General features: G+C 33.5%; 2 protein-coding genes across 2 annotated transcripts; both read left to right on the plus strand.

Annotated features, from left to right (window-relative positions):
• Positions 1-2,774: 2,774 nt before the first annotated feature.
• On the plus strand, positions 2,775-3,264 carry GCK72_012218 (uncharacterized protein; the record flags this gene model as incomplete). Its single annotated transcript, XM_053728930.1, has 2 exons — positions 2,775-2,900; positions 3,112-3,264. 2 exons carry the CDS (start codon positions 2,775-2,777, stop codon positions 3,262-3,264), a joined length of 279 nt encoding a protein of 92 aa, XP_053583702.1.
• A 10,210-nt stretch (positions 3,265-13,474) lies between these two features.
• GCK72_012219 (uncharacterized protein) lies at positions 13,475-13,955 on the plus strand (the record flags this gene model as incomplete). Its single annotated transcript, XM_053728931.1, has 2 exons — positions 13,475-13,600; positions 13,806-13,955. The coding sequence occupies 2 exons, from the start codon at positions 13,475-13,477 to the stop codon at positions 13,953-13,955; spliced, it is 276 nt and encodes a 91-aa protein (XP_053583703.1).
• Between the last annotated feature and the right edge of the window lie 464 nt (positions 13,956-14,419).

Below are 14,419 nucleotides of genomic sequence, written 5' to 3' on the forward strand. Positions count from 1 at the left end.
AAATTAGAGGATTCCAAACGTGTGGTCCGTTTCGGGTTCTATCCACGTCATAAAAAGTTATGAGCCGTTTTCTAAAAAGTGAAGACGTGAAGGATTTCTTGATATCATCGGATTCAGTAAAATTAGAGGATTCTAAACGTGTGGTCCGTTTCGGGTATGATCCACGTCATAAAAAGTTATGAGCCGTTTTCTAAAAAGTGAAGACGTGAGGGATTTTTTGATATCATCGGATTCAGAAAAAATAGAGGATTCCAAACGTGTTGTCCGTTTCTGGATTGGTCCACGTCATAAAAAGTTATGAGCCGTTTTCTAAAAAGTGAAGACGTGAAGGATTTCTTGATATCATCGGATTCAGTAAAATTAGAGGATTCCAAACGTGTGGTCCGTTTCGGGTTTGATCCACGTCATAAAAAGTTATGAGCCGTTTTCTAAAATGTGAAGATGTGAAGGATTTCTTGATATCATCGGATTCAGAAAAAATAGAGGATTCCAAACGTGTTGTCCGTTTCTGGATTGGTCCACGTCATAAAAAGTTATGAGCCGTTTTTTAAAATGTGAAGACGTGAAGGATTTTTCGATATCTTTGGATTCAGAAAAAATAGAGGATTCCAAACGTGTTGTCCGTTTCTGGATTGGTCCACGTCATAAAAAGTTATGAGCCGTTTTTTAAAATGTGAAGACGTGAAGGATTTTTCGATATCATTGGATTCAGAAAAAATAGAGGATTCCAAACGTGTTGTCCGTTTCTGGATTGGTCCACGTCATAATAAGTTATGAGCCGTTTTCTAAAAAGTGATGACGTGAAGGATTTTTCGATATCATCGGATTCAGAAAAAATAGAGGATTCCAAACGTGTTGTCCGTTTCTGGATTGATCCACGTCATAAAAAGTTATGAGCCGTTTTCTAAAATGTGAAGACGTGAAGGATTTTTCGATATCATTGGATTCAGAAAAAATAGAGGATTCCAAACGTGTTGTCCGTGTCTGGATTGGTCCACGTCATAAAAAGTTATGAGCCGTTTTCTAAAAAGTGATGACGTGAAGGATTTTTCGATATCATCGGATTCAGAAAAAATAGAGGATTCCAAACGTGTTGTCCGTGTCTGGATTGGTCCACGTCATAAAAAGTTATGAGCCGTTTTCTAAAAAGTGATGACGTGAAGGATTTTTCGATATCATCGGATTCAGAAAAAATAGAGGATTCCAAATGTGTTGTCCGTTTCTGGATTGGTCCACGTCATTAAAAGTTATGAGCCGTTTTCTAAAAAGTGATGACGTGAAGGATTTTTCGATATCATTGGATTCAGAAAAAATAGAGGATTCCAAACGTGTTGTCCGTGTCTGGATTGGTCCACGTCATAAAAAGTTATGAGCCGTTTTCTAAAAAGTGATGACGTGAAGGATTTTTCGATATCATCGGATTCAGAAAAAATAGAGGATTCCAAACGTGTTGTCCGTGTCTGGATTGGTCCACGTCATAAAAAGTTATGAGCCGTTTTCTAAAAAGTGATGACGTGAAGGATTTTTCGATATCATTGGATTCAGAAAAAATAGAGGATTCCAAACGTGTTGTCCGTGTCTGGATTGGTCCACGTCATAAAAAGTTATGAGCCGTTTTCTAAAAAGTGATGACGTGAAGGATTTTTCGATATCATTGGATTCAGAAAAAATAGAGGATTCCAAACGTGTTGTCCGTGTCTGGATTGGTCCACGTCATAAAAAGTTATGAGCCGTTTTCTAAAAAGTGATGACGTGAAGGATTTTTCGATATCATCGGATTCAGAAAAAATAGAGGATTCCAAACGTGTTGTCCGTGTCTGGATTGGTCCACGTCATAAAAAGTTATGAGCCGTTTTCTAAAAAGTGATGACGTGAAGGATTTTTCGATATCATCGGATTCAGAAAAAATAGAGGATTCCAAATGTGTTGTCCGTTTCTGGATTGGTCCACGTCATTAAAAGTTATGAGCCGTTTTCTAAAATGTGAAGACGTGAAGGATTTTTCGATATTATTGGATTCAGAAAAAATAGAGGATTCCAAACGTGTTGTCCGTTTCTGGATTGATCCACGCCATAAAAAGTTATGAGCCGTTTTCTAAAATGTGACGACGTGAAGGATTTTTTGATATAATTGGATTCGGGAAAAATAAAGGTTATTCCATTTTCCTTCAAGTCGAGCAAGCTAATCTTTGAATACAAAACTTGCTAAGCACCGCGCACGAGGCGCAGCCGAGTACTGCGGAGCCCGCCGGGAGGCGGGGGACGCTAGTCCTGTTTCCGAATATTTCGAAAGTTGTGAAATTTAATATGCTGTCAGTGATGAATTGATTTTTTATGTTTTCATCCGTTTTATGAAACGTTTCCCAATTTTTTTTTTACTTTTACGAGAAACAAAAACATGGAAATGACAATTTTTCTATTGAGAAGGCCAAAAGACTGAACACTTTCACAAGGCACTTTATATTTTGAAGTCCAAAAACCGTAACCGCTTAAAATTAGAGACTTTCTTGTCCAAATCCTTTCAACTCAAGATTTCTCATTTAGAGAATCAAATTCCGATCTATTGATTCTTACTGTTTAACCTACTGAACTGTCAGTATCAAAACAGTAAATCAAATTAAATCTTTGAAAAATTTACCTAGAGAATTTAAGACAACGATTTTTTATAAATTAAAAAGAAAACACTTTTTCACACTGTTTCATTGAAAACATAATTTAAGCTAGTTTACAAAGCTAATTGATTCTTGCCTCAAATTGTCATCTTCCAGATGTCGAATGCATGATTTGAACGAGGCTCTCGACGATCTTCGTGCTGTAATTCCCTATGCTCATGGTGGTTCTGTAAGGAAATTGAGCAAGATTGCAACATTACTTCTGGCTAAAAATCATATTATTATGCAGGTTATGCAAATCTCTGTCAATAAATATATATAAGCATTGAAACAAATTAGATTAAATTAGATTTCGATTCTTGAAAATCAGAATATGAAACAGTAAAGTTGTTTGGTTTTTTAAATTCTAAGAAAACATTATTTTTTTCTGTTTCAAAACAATTATTTTCACCGATAGATCATCTACAGCTATTGTTCATCTCTAATGTTTTCTATTTTAGGCCAAAGCTATTGAGGAGCTGAGCGTTCTAGTGTCCCAATTGAAGAAGAAAACCTCATCCAAAAGTTCTGAGTCTGCTGAGAGTCTGGACAAAGAGTCATCACCAAAGTTATCATTGTCATCTGAAGAATCATCGAAATCTGATAATTATTGATAAACTCTTTTTCCTTGAGATAATTTTTTCAAGTTTCAAATTATTTTTATATTTACAAAAAGTTTACCACTTTTATTAGAAAGTGGACTATTAAAATTATTAACAAATTTCTGAATAAATATCCGATTCCTGAAAAAAGTGAAGAGGTGGATCATGTACACATGTCTATTGCCTCGTGGTCAATTTTTGAATTTTTTCGCAGTGTCAAAATACAAACAAATTCTAAAGAGAGCAAAACTAGCAATGACTTGTATTTATTATACATAATGTCGGTGTAACCAAAGAGAATTTTCGAAGACTTGTCAAAAACTCAGACAACTACTGAAAATAACAGAAACAATGTGTCCAGTGGGAAACTAAATATAATCTACAATCTTATCTGTAATACCTTTCATGAAATTCGAAATAAAACGAAATAAAAACTGAAGAAAAAATAACAGGGAGAGGCTAGTTTTCACGCCCAACAACAAGTTGTTGATCTTGAAAATCGAAATCATACAAAGAAAATAACTATTGAGCTGCAGAAACGCTGAGGTAAGCCACGACGATGAAACAGATTTTCTTGAACAAGATAGTTGATTTGATAAAATCGTTATAAAAAGGCCTTTAAAAACTTAAACAGCTCCCGGAATTTAGCTATACATATAATGCAAATCTATAGAACTCTATGGTTCCATTTTTTATTAACATATGTAAATGTCGCTTTTCGCATTATTGGAATCTAGCATCCTCTATTCTCCATCTTTATCCAACTTTCACAGTTTCATTAAAAATATCTCTCATCTCCATCTAATTTACAACGCTAAACATATGGAAATCAGAGTGAATATCGGATTAATGAAGTTTTCAACTCTGGAAAATCAGAATATGAAACAGAGACTATTTAGTTGTTGAGAAAAATATTCAGGCTGTTTCAAAACAATACTTTTCACCGAATGCCTGTCACCAGCTAATCTTGCCTGAGCAGTTCTATTAGTATTAGTGAGACCATCTCATAGTCACAAAGTTCACCATTTTCGAATAAAGCTGCAAATGTCACATTCTTTATGGTCAGTGTTGTAGTAGTCAGTATGCAAGCACGGGAAATTAGTTTTTGATCAGAACATGAAACAGAAGTTGTTTGGTTTTTGCAAAACCTGTAAGAAATTATTTTTTTCTGTTTCAAAAAGAAAATTAGCTGATTGCTTTAAAGAAGATTGTTTGTTTTTTCAACGAGTTTCTTATGGAATAAAAAAGAATTGGCTCTTTTGCAATCTTCAGTTTCACTCGGCATTTCTTTGAAAATGTGGATTTCAAGTTGAAGTTTCAGCAAGGTTTTTTAGTTTTTGGAGACGTGAGACTAGTAAAAAATAAATACAGTGCCCGACAAAACCATAGGTTCACTTTTCAAGTTGAGTTTTCTCGCGATTTGAGAAGTTTCAAAAAAATTGTCCACGGACAAAATAAGACCCCTTTAATACTCTAAAACTTAAGCAACATTACAATTGAATACCTATCATCGTACTCAGAATATGATGAAAAATGTTGAAAATGGCCACTTGCCAACGCGACAAAACTATAGGTTCACCCCAAAAAATCAAAAATTGAAAAAACAAATTTTCCCAGTAAGTGAATCAATTTGTTCTTTTATCAAATTTAGAATCTTCGTCAAAAATTGAGCAAGTTAAATATATTTCTAAAACATTTTCAGTAAAAAATTTTTGAGAAAAACGCGAATTTCTAGAAATTTTCAATCTTCTTCGTTTTCCATCTGTTTCGTTCAAATAAGTTTTATTTAAAATCTAATTTTTGTTCATACTGAATGTGATACTTATGCGTAAGAGATTAGCCCATCTTTTTTTGAATATTTAAAACTTTTTGAACAACTTCGGTTCTGTAGAGTTGGAAGTTTTTTGAAATTGGGCGTGGATTTACTCGAGAATTTTTGATATTTTTCATTTTATCTCATTTTTTCTGATTGCCATAGACAGAACTGGTCTTATTGTACATTTTATTAACATTTTTCCTAGAATAGCTTCACTTTAAATCAGCAAAAAATGTAGCAAAAGAGTTTTTAAATCAGAAAAATTGAAGCAAAATCATCAGCTCATTTAAAATGTGTTCAATGAGCAATTAAAACAATATTTCCGCATATAAAAAAGTTATCATTATTGATTTGTTTCAATTCCAAAATCGTACTGCAACCGCAACAATTTTCCCCAGTGCTATTAATTTACCTCCTAACGAAGTAGCAAAAAAATATGTTGCCTGTTTTTTTGCTGATTTAAAGTGAAGCTATTCTAGGAAAAATGTTAATAAAATGTACAATAAGACCAGTTCTGTCTATGGCAATCAGAAAAAAATGAGATAAAATGAAAAATATCAAAAATTCTCGAGTAAATCCACGCCCAATTTCAAAAAACTTCCAACTCTACAGAACCGAAGTTGTTCAAAAAGTTTTAAATATTCAAAAAAAGATGTACTAATCTCTTACGCATAAGTATCACATTCAGTATGAACAAAAATTAGATTCTAGATAAAACTTATTTGAACGAAACAGATGGAAAACGAAGAAGATTGAAAATTTCCAGAAATTCGCGTTTTTCTCAAAATTTTTCTACTGAAAATGTTTTAGAAATATATTTAACTTGCTCAATTTTTGACGAAGATTCTAAATTTGATAAAATAACATTTTGATTCACTCACTGGGAAAATTTGCTTTTTTCAATTTTTGATTTTTTGGGGTGAACCTATAGTTTTGTCGCGTTGGCAAGTGGCCTTTTTCAACATTTTTCATCATATTCTGAGTACGATGATAGGTATTCAAATGTAATGTTGCTTAAATTTTAGAGTATTTAAGGGGTCTTATTTTGTCCGTGCACAATTTTCTTGAAACTTCTCAAATCGCGAGAAAACTCAACTTGAAAAGTGAACCTATGGTTTTGTCGGGCACTGTAGACCGCCTATGATTAATACTTGAAACAGAGGAATTTAAAGTTTCTTTACAAACGTTTTTCTATCCATCAGAAAAAATTCGTGACGGAACCAATTGTTTGCAATACCCAAAATCTTAATTGATAAAAGTTTCTTTGTTTCAGAAAAACGGGGAATTGGTTTCCGACTTTCGCACATGCTTTCCATATATCCAATTTATCAGAAACATTGACACATTCTTTATATTGACTTATCAAGCATGAATTCAACTGACTTACAACCTAATTTGAGCGAATTTTCTATTCAATAGCTTGCTGTTTCAACTTGTTGCCATTCCTATCAATACGTCTTGTGTAACCTGTTTCCATTATTTCTAACACTTCTTTTCTCTGAAACAAAATTTAATAATACTGCTCTTCTTTGTGTGATATTTGTAACCCATATAATAATTTCAGACTGTTCCAAAAGTGATCTTCGGTTTCGGAACTATTTAAAAAGTAGTTGGAAACATTATTTTTCAATATTCAATTCAATGAAAATTCACAGATTATTTCGTGTGCTATAGATAATTCAAGAATGATTTACGGGGTGTTTTGGAATTGTGTTCTTACTGTTTCTCAACCTCTGGAAAAACATAAAAAATGTTGATAATATCTTGTTATTTTTGATAAAGACTGTTTCTGAAACTCGGTTTCCATTTATTTTTACATTGGAAAATGTTTTCAGAGAAAAGTTTGACTTGAAATAAGTTTAACTTTGTTACTGTTCCAAACACTTGTAAAATGTATGAACTGTAAGTGACAGTGCTCATCATATATGACAAGGAATATTTGAATCTGAATAAAACATTGAAAAAAGGAGGCGTACTCTAGTTTCAAATTTTCAAATACCTAACTGAAAATATTTCTGTTTCGTGATGATCACAACAGTCAGCGTTTCAAATACGTTTAATTAAATCCTAGGGCGCGCATTATTATGCAACTTGCTTTTCTACATACAACAATTAGTTTTGTTCTCCAACTGAAACATTTTGTTATTTGTATGAATCTAGTCGTTTATAATAAGTTCCTAGAAAATCTGAGAGAGCTTCAGGTTCATCATATTGTCCAATTTTATAGTTGTATAGACATTGTATAGTCTTTTATAAAATTCTTGAAATATTTTTGGTTCTATTGATCATCGAAAGTTGAAACAAGTTTTTTTTCAGTGTTAGTGGGATGGAAATCATTTAGCAACACCAAGTTAGTATCATATTCGCATTTTTCCAAGAGGCTGTCTCATTAAATAAATGTTTCATCATGGGTGTAAACCTGTTAATAGTTTGCAATATTGTTTTTCTGGCTTATCTAATTTTGGAAACAGCGATAAATTCAGCATATGAGATTAGAAGGACTCTTTTTTCAAATTTGACGCTTTTCACAGCATATTCTTCATCTTTTTCTAAAAATTTATATTTCCAGAAAAATTTGGTAAATTTCAAGTACTGTCCGCAAGTCCTCCACAGGAAGTAGTAGTGGGTTTGATCAGTTTCCAAGTTATGTACTCTTTCAGATCAAACATTTCATTGTATTCAATTGAACGGGAAATGGTAACAGTGAAACAAGTTTCCTGTCTCAGAAAAACTGTTGAATTTGAGTCTACATCAATAATACATCAATTCTCTTTTTAATTAACTTTGATTTTCGGTGAAATAGATTTAGAAATAATTATAATCTCACATCTCTAGTTTTTGTCGCGGTGATCTTAACAAGTTAACTTTTTAATGGTTGCACAATTCATAGCATTGTTCCCCTTGTTGCTCATTTTCTCTCTTTTTGTTTTTCCCGCAAGCTCTGAATTGATAAATCCGCTCGATGAGATCTGATCTCTATTCATAAAAAGGGGAGAGAGTTAAGACAATTCAAATGGTAGGACACACTACTTTGGAGCATTTCCGACCATCTGTTGCATCGAAACGGATTGCTTCGTGCTTTGAATGCTTTTAGAAAATGTTCTGTTTTCAGTTTTGCTAAATAACTGTCTGGTTTGTATTTTGAAATTCTACTTCATTTGTTTCCACAGTTTTCTTGGAGAACTAGTTTTTTCTGTGACTCCACTTAAAATTTGATCGGAATTTTCATCACTAACAAGGTAGATTACGCAGAATACACAGAATTAAAAGCGTGATTCCACAATTGTAATTTTTACGGAACCAGTGTAAAGATATAATATAATTAACAATGCAATTCGAAGCTGCTGATGACTTAAAATGCAATAATTAATCTCTGGAGATCTCGAATATTGTTTTGATTTTTTCGTTTTTTTTCTGTTTCAATAGACGGGTATTCTTTATTTAAATATCCCAGAAACCAGTAAAAGACAGCCCCCAACATCTCTAAAATGATAATTTGCACCTTAATTACCTTCATTTATGCTCTCTCCAAAAACACAACATTTTACCCCATTTTCCTTTTTCCCCCGCATGCTCTGAATTGATACATCCGCCAATTGAGATCTAATCTCTATTCATATAAATGGGAGGGAGTTATGACAATTCGAATGGAAGACACCCCTTCCCCATCCTTTGGTCACTTCCGACCATCTGTTGCATCAAAGGAAGAGCATTGGAACAGATTGTTTTCTGTTTTGGATATTTTCAGGGTTGGGAAATTCCGGGCCGGGCCGGGCCGACTGAAGAATTTTCCTCGGCCCGGCCCGGCTCCTGTAGAAATTTGAAATATTTTCAAAAAAAATTTGAATTTTTTTTTCCAAAAAAGACGAATTTTCGACTATTTTTTGGAACATCGATAAAAATTGAAGCGTACGAGAATATTGGAGAATTTAGACTACTTTTTGATGAAAATTTCAAAAAAATTGAGAAAAATTGTGCACATTTTTGAATCCGGCCCCGGCTGGCTCGGAATTTCCCAACACTGGATATTTTGAAACTAACTCTTTCTGTTTCACAAGGTTGATTTGCTTTTCTCTTGTTCTGGGAAAATAGTAGATAACTTTAAAAAACATCTGACTGGAAAATTTGTTTGCTTGACTCTTTAGTTCCAATTTGCTGCATAACTGAAACAGACGGAATGATTTAATAAAACCTACAATCATGTTTCCTATATTTCTGAAGCAGTTTTTAAAACGAGCTATATAAATCAGAATTTCTATCACTAACACTAACAAGCTAGCAGACATTGTAAATCCAACCAACTTCTAATGAAAATCTGGAACAGTAAAATCAGAAAATCTTGAAAATCAGTATTTTGATTATTTTTCCGTTCCACTTGAGTGATATCTTTTTTAGAATGATACAGAAACTACTGTTTCTTTGCAATCCCCCATTATCCTTAGAGCCCTTATTCGTATTGACTAAATCAGAAAATATTATCCTAAGTTTCTCTTTTTACAACACTCACTTCTCTTTTTATATATTTTCCCGCATAATCACCCGTTTTCCTCTCGTTTTGCCGCAAGCTCTGAATTGATACATCCGCCAATTGAGATCTAATCTCTATTCATAAAAAGAGGGAGGGAGTTATGACGATTCAAATGGAAGATACTCCCATCCTTTGAAGCATTTCCGACCATCTGTTGCATCAAGGGAAGGGCATTTGAACAGATTGTTTTATGATTTTGATACTTTCATGGAGAGTGTGTTTTGTTAATATGTAGTTATTATTATTAAATTAACATTTACTCTTTTGAAATGTTGGTATATTTTTCACGTGTTCATACATAAATTAATTACCGGAAGTAATTAAGTTCGGCTTGTTTATAGTCTAGTTATTAAATTGAGTAGAATGACATCTCGAAAAACATCTAGTATGGACAATTAGTCATATTTCTTGTCAATTGAAAAAAGTTTTCCTTTCTGTTTCAAGAGCTCTATTTTTTCCCTGTTTCCACAATTGTTACATTGCCACAGCTCCAATCCTCCATGCTCTTCCAAGCATACTTGCAAATTTACGGCCCGGCCCGGCAAGGCCCGAAGGCCCGGTTGAGAATTTTCAAGGCCAGGCCCGGCCCGATGCAAGTATGCTTCTAAGTAAAATACCCACCTTCTTACTATTCTTATTCATTATAACAAGTTCCAAGGATTTACAAATAAGCTCCCGGATGCATTACTTATTTCTATTGCATAATCTATGCGTTTTCAATAGATTCCTCCCAGATATTAGCTTCTATGTATTAGAATTCCTGAGACAATCTCATTAACTTTATGTTAATAACTTTTATATTTGCCATTTTCTTGAAGCAGTTTTCTTGAGAATCTAGTATTTTCTAAAAGTAACTTGTTGAAATACAGGAAACTGATCATAGTTGCTAATGGGAAATTTTTTTGAATGAATCTTGAAAAGTCATCCACTGAAAATTTTAATTTATGCTTTTTTCTGTATCACAAAAGTGTCAAGAGTATCCATGTTATGTGTGGGCTAGTGCTGCCCAGATCAGCGTGAAACTTCCTCGTGTTTTGCAAATTTTGATGACAATAAAAAAAAGAAATTGATGAGTGATAATTCCTATCAATTAAACTATTGTGGAAATACAAAATTTAATAATGCGTTGAGCTAACTTAATTACTTTTCAGAAAGTTGATTGAATTAAAACATCGTCATGCTCAAAATAGCCAAGAAAATTCTACAAGTGAGTAATAAGAAAGGTATGAAGCAGGATTTTTTAAACAACTGAATGATGTCTTGAAGTTTGAAAACAACTTGTATGTAGATTCTTGCCGTTTCTGGATCATTACAAAAGATCATCACAGTCAGATTTGTCAATAATTCTTCATATGCTTTCAAATTTTTAAATTTCGACTAAAAAATTCGACTGAAAACGAATGGACTAGTGTGTAATTAAGTCACTGAAAGCACTAATTAGAAATGTTAAGCCTCTATGTTGAATGATGGCTGAAGGTAAGATTTATAAGACTCAAAAAATTGAAGTATCCTGGCAGCTTGAGCTATCCCAGCAAGTCGGTTTCAAAACATCCAAATTCCCATTTCATAATAATTTTATGATGCGTTCCAAATGTTATTCATGTTTTTCTTTACTTTTATTTTATTAGAAATTAGAAATCTACCCAGCTTAGGGTGCCCAGACAGCAATAATCATAGTGCTGAAACAGGGGGAGAATATTGATATAATGGAAATCTTGTTTCAACAGCAAAATTGATTCTCACTCTCTCCTATTTTCCATTTCTGATCTGTAGCACATTTTCTCTTTTCTCAATTCTCTTCCCCGAAACCGGGAGCACTTGTCACTTCGTATTATCAAATCTGCCATTCTCATTTTTCACTATTGACACCCCCCTCTTCTCGTTTTCTCCTCTTGTTTCTTTTGTCTTGTTCCTCTTATTCACTTTACCCTCCACTCTCCCTAGGGACCTCTGGAGGGGGATACTGTAGCAAATGAATAAGTGAATGGGCGGAGTTTTGTTTCAGAAAGAAAAAGAAAGAGAGAAGAAGAAAAAGAAGCTGAAAATGGAGAACATGAGCAGTAAGATGTCGTTCACGGAGCCTGGTGTGAGACTTTCGATTAATTTGAGGGAGAGGTGAGTGAACCTTTTTGCTTGGAATTGATAGAAGGGAAACGTGGAGTTTTAATGGGAACTTTCTGTAACAGTAACTTATTTGCAGTGTTTAGAAATTTTGTCATATTCACACTTTTAATTCTGAGACATTCTAGCTGAGCTAAATGAGTTTTCGAGAATTTCCTGTTTTCAAATATTTCTAAAGACTAGTGTACTTGTGAAAGCTAGTATGATGCTAGTACAAAGGAAAAATAACCGGGAAAAGAATCTTCACAACTAAAAAATTAATTTTTTAAACGTTTTTCGAAAATTCCTATGTGATTTGAAAGATTTTTCATTTTTTCTATTTCTATTCGTTCATTTTTGAAACGCTTTTCCATGTTTTTACTTTGTATTTGGGAGACCTACAGTTCCTGTTTCTAACCGATTATTTATGAAACAAATTCTAACTTTTTTACTTAAACATACAAAAAAATGGAAATTACGTTTTTTTAAAGAAGAGTCAAAAGACTGAAAATTTGCAATTTGAGGGAGAGGTGAGTGAGAAATCGTGCTTTTAGTTTGGTTTTATGCGGTTTTGAAGGAACATCTAGAAAATTTTGTTGGAAAATCTAGAAATTTGAAAAAAAATTGAACCTTTTTTTTCAAAATTTTAAAAATTTTGACTTTTTATGATTTGTTAGTCATTAGTAGCTACTCAGAACTATAAATTGGTCAATTTTCTTGCATTTCCTCTCCATTCCATATTCCATTTTTGTATCGAAATTCAATTATTGTAGGCTTGCAAATTTCTGAATCGAGAAATGCGCCAATGATCGAGTAGTGCGCAATGTTTTCAACTTTGCACTTTCGATGAATTTCTCACCGTGTCTGCTATCAGTATAATAGATGGACCAAAGTGTCTGCTTTTTATCCGATTGTTTTCAAATCGCTCTCTATTTTTTAACTTACAAGGCAACCTTTTTCATACACCGGTTGGTAATTCGATTAAACTTGGCACACGTATACTTCCGAATATGCTCAATTGAATGGCGTTGTCAAAATTTGCAGAGTTCTTCTTATTGGCTAGAAATCTCGATCTGAAATTTCTGAAAATCCTGGCCTCATTTTGTCCGCGCGGGATCCCTCTCTTGACTCTTTTTATCTCAATATAAAAAACGCAATGGTAAATAGAAATACAAAAACAGGAGAATGCCAATGTTTCTATTGAGAAGTCTAAAAAACTGAATACTCTCTCAAAAGCACTTTAGATTTTGAAGTCCAGATACCGTAATTTGACTCATAATTCAAGATTGTGTAAACTCACGTTTAGTTTAAAACCAAATGATTGGGTTCGCAATCATGGCCCAACTGGAAAAATCTATTATCCGTACAAAACTACGTCGTCAAATGATTCTCTCATTGATTTTTGCTGTTTAACCTACTGAACTGTCAGTGTCAAAACAGTAAATCAAATAAATTCCCTGAAAAATTACTTTAAGAATTTATGTTTCACAAATTTCCAAAATAGAGACTATTTTCTATCTGGCAATTCTCTCTTCACCGTTTCAATAAAAACACAATTTAGGCTAATTTACAAAGCTAACTGATACGTTTTCCTTAATGGGTGGAGTATAAACAATAATTTGTTCACTTAAGGAATAACCGAAAATTATGAGTTATTTAGGATTATATAGGCAGATATTCTTGTCAATTCTGACCTCAGGGTAAGGTGATCACTAGGCTCACCCATGCTAGTTCTTACCGCAACCTTCTCAACTAATATTTCATTTACCAGATGCCGAATGCATGATTTGAATGAGGCTCTCGACGACCTTCGTGCAGTGATCCCCTATGCTCATGGTGGTTCTGTGAGGAAATTGAGCAAGATTGCAACATTGCTTCTGGCTAAAAATCATATTATTATGCAGGTGAACTCTAGAGGAAGTTATATTAGATTGAATTATTTTTCAATTCTTGAAGATCAGAACATGAAACAGAAGTTCTTTGGGTTTTCCCAAATTTCTAAGAAAAAATATTTAGACTGTTTCATAACAATGCTTTTCACCGAATGAGTATCTTCAACTAATTCTGATTCCGTTGTCTACTTTAATATTAAAATGATTTGTATTTCAGGCCAAAGCAATCGAGGAGTTGAGTGTTCTTGTGTCCCAATTAAAGAAAAAAACATCATCTGAAAGTTCTGAGCCTGCTGAGTGTGTGGAAAAACAGTCATCATCAAAATCATTGTCATCTGAGGAATCATCGAATTCTGATAATTATTGATAAAATCTTTCCTTTTCTTAAAATAATTTTTTTTTGTGTTTCAGATTATTTTAAAATTTACAGAGGGTTAACATTTTTATTGGTGAGCTGGAAAAAAAAGTTCTGAATAAAATCCCAAGAGAGCAGAACTAACAATTGTTTGTATATACAAGTTTCAGAGTGTCGATGTAACCAAAGTGAATTTTCGAAAAAATCTCAGGCTATGAAGGTTTTTTGTAGCAAAAAATCAGACAAATACTGAAAATTACAAAGAAAACGCATCCAGCCGTAAACTGGATTCGATCTTATTTGTACTACCAATTCAAAACAAAAACTGAACAAAAGTAAAACCGACAATTTCCTCAAACAAAGAATATTTCCGTTACAGCTACAACAGATAAAAATTCATACTTGTCACGGGCCGGGCCGGGCCGGGCCGGGCCGGGCCGAAATCAGGAAAAATCTCGGCCCGGCCCGGCCCGGCC

The sequence above is a fragment of the Caenorhabditis remanei genome, chromosome IV (assembly GCF_010183535.1).
Source record: "Caenorhabditis remanei strain PX506 chromosome IV, whole genome shotgun sequence".
NCBI classification, from domain to species: domain Eukaryota; kingdom Metazoa; phylum Nematoda; class Chromadorea; order Rhabditida; family Rhabditidae; genus Caenorhabditis; species Caenorhabditis remanei.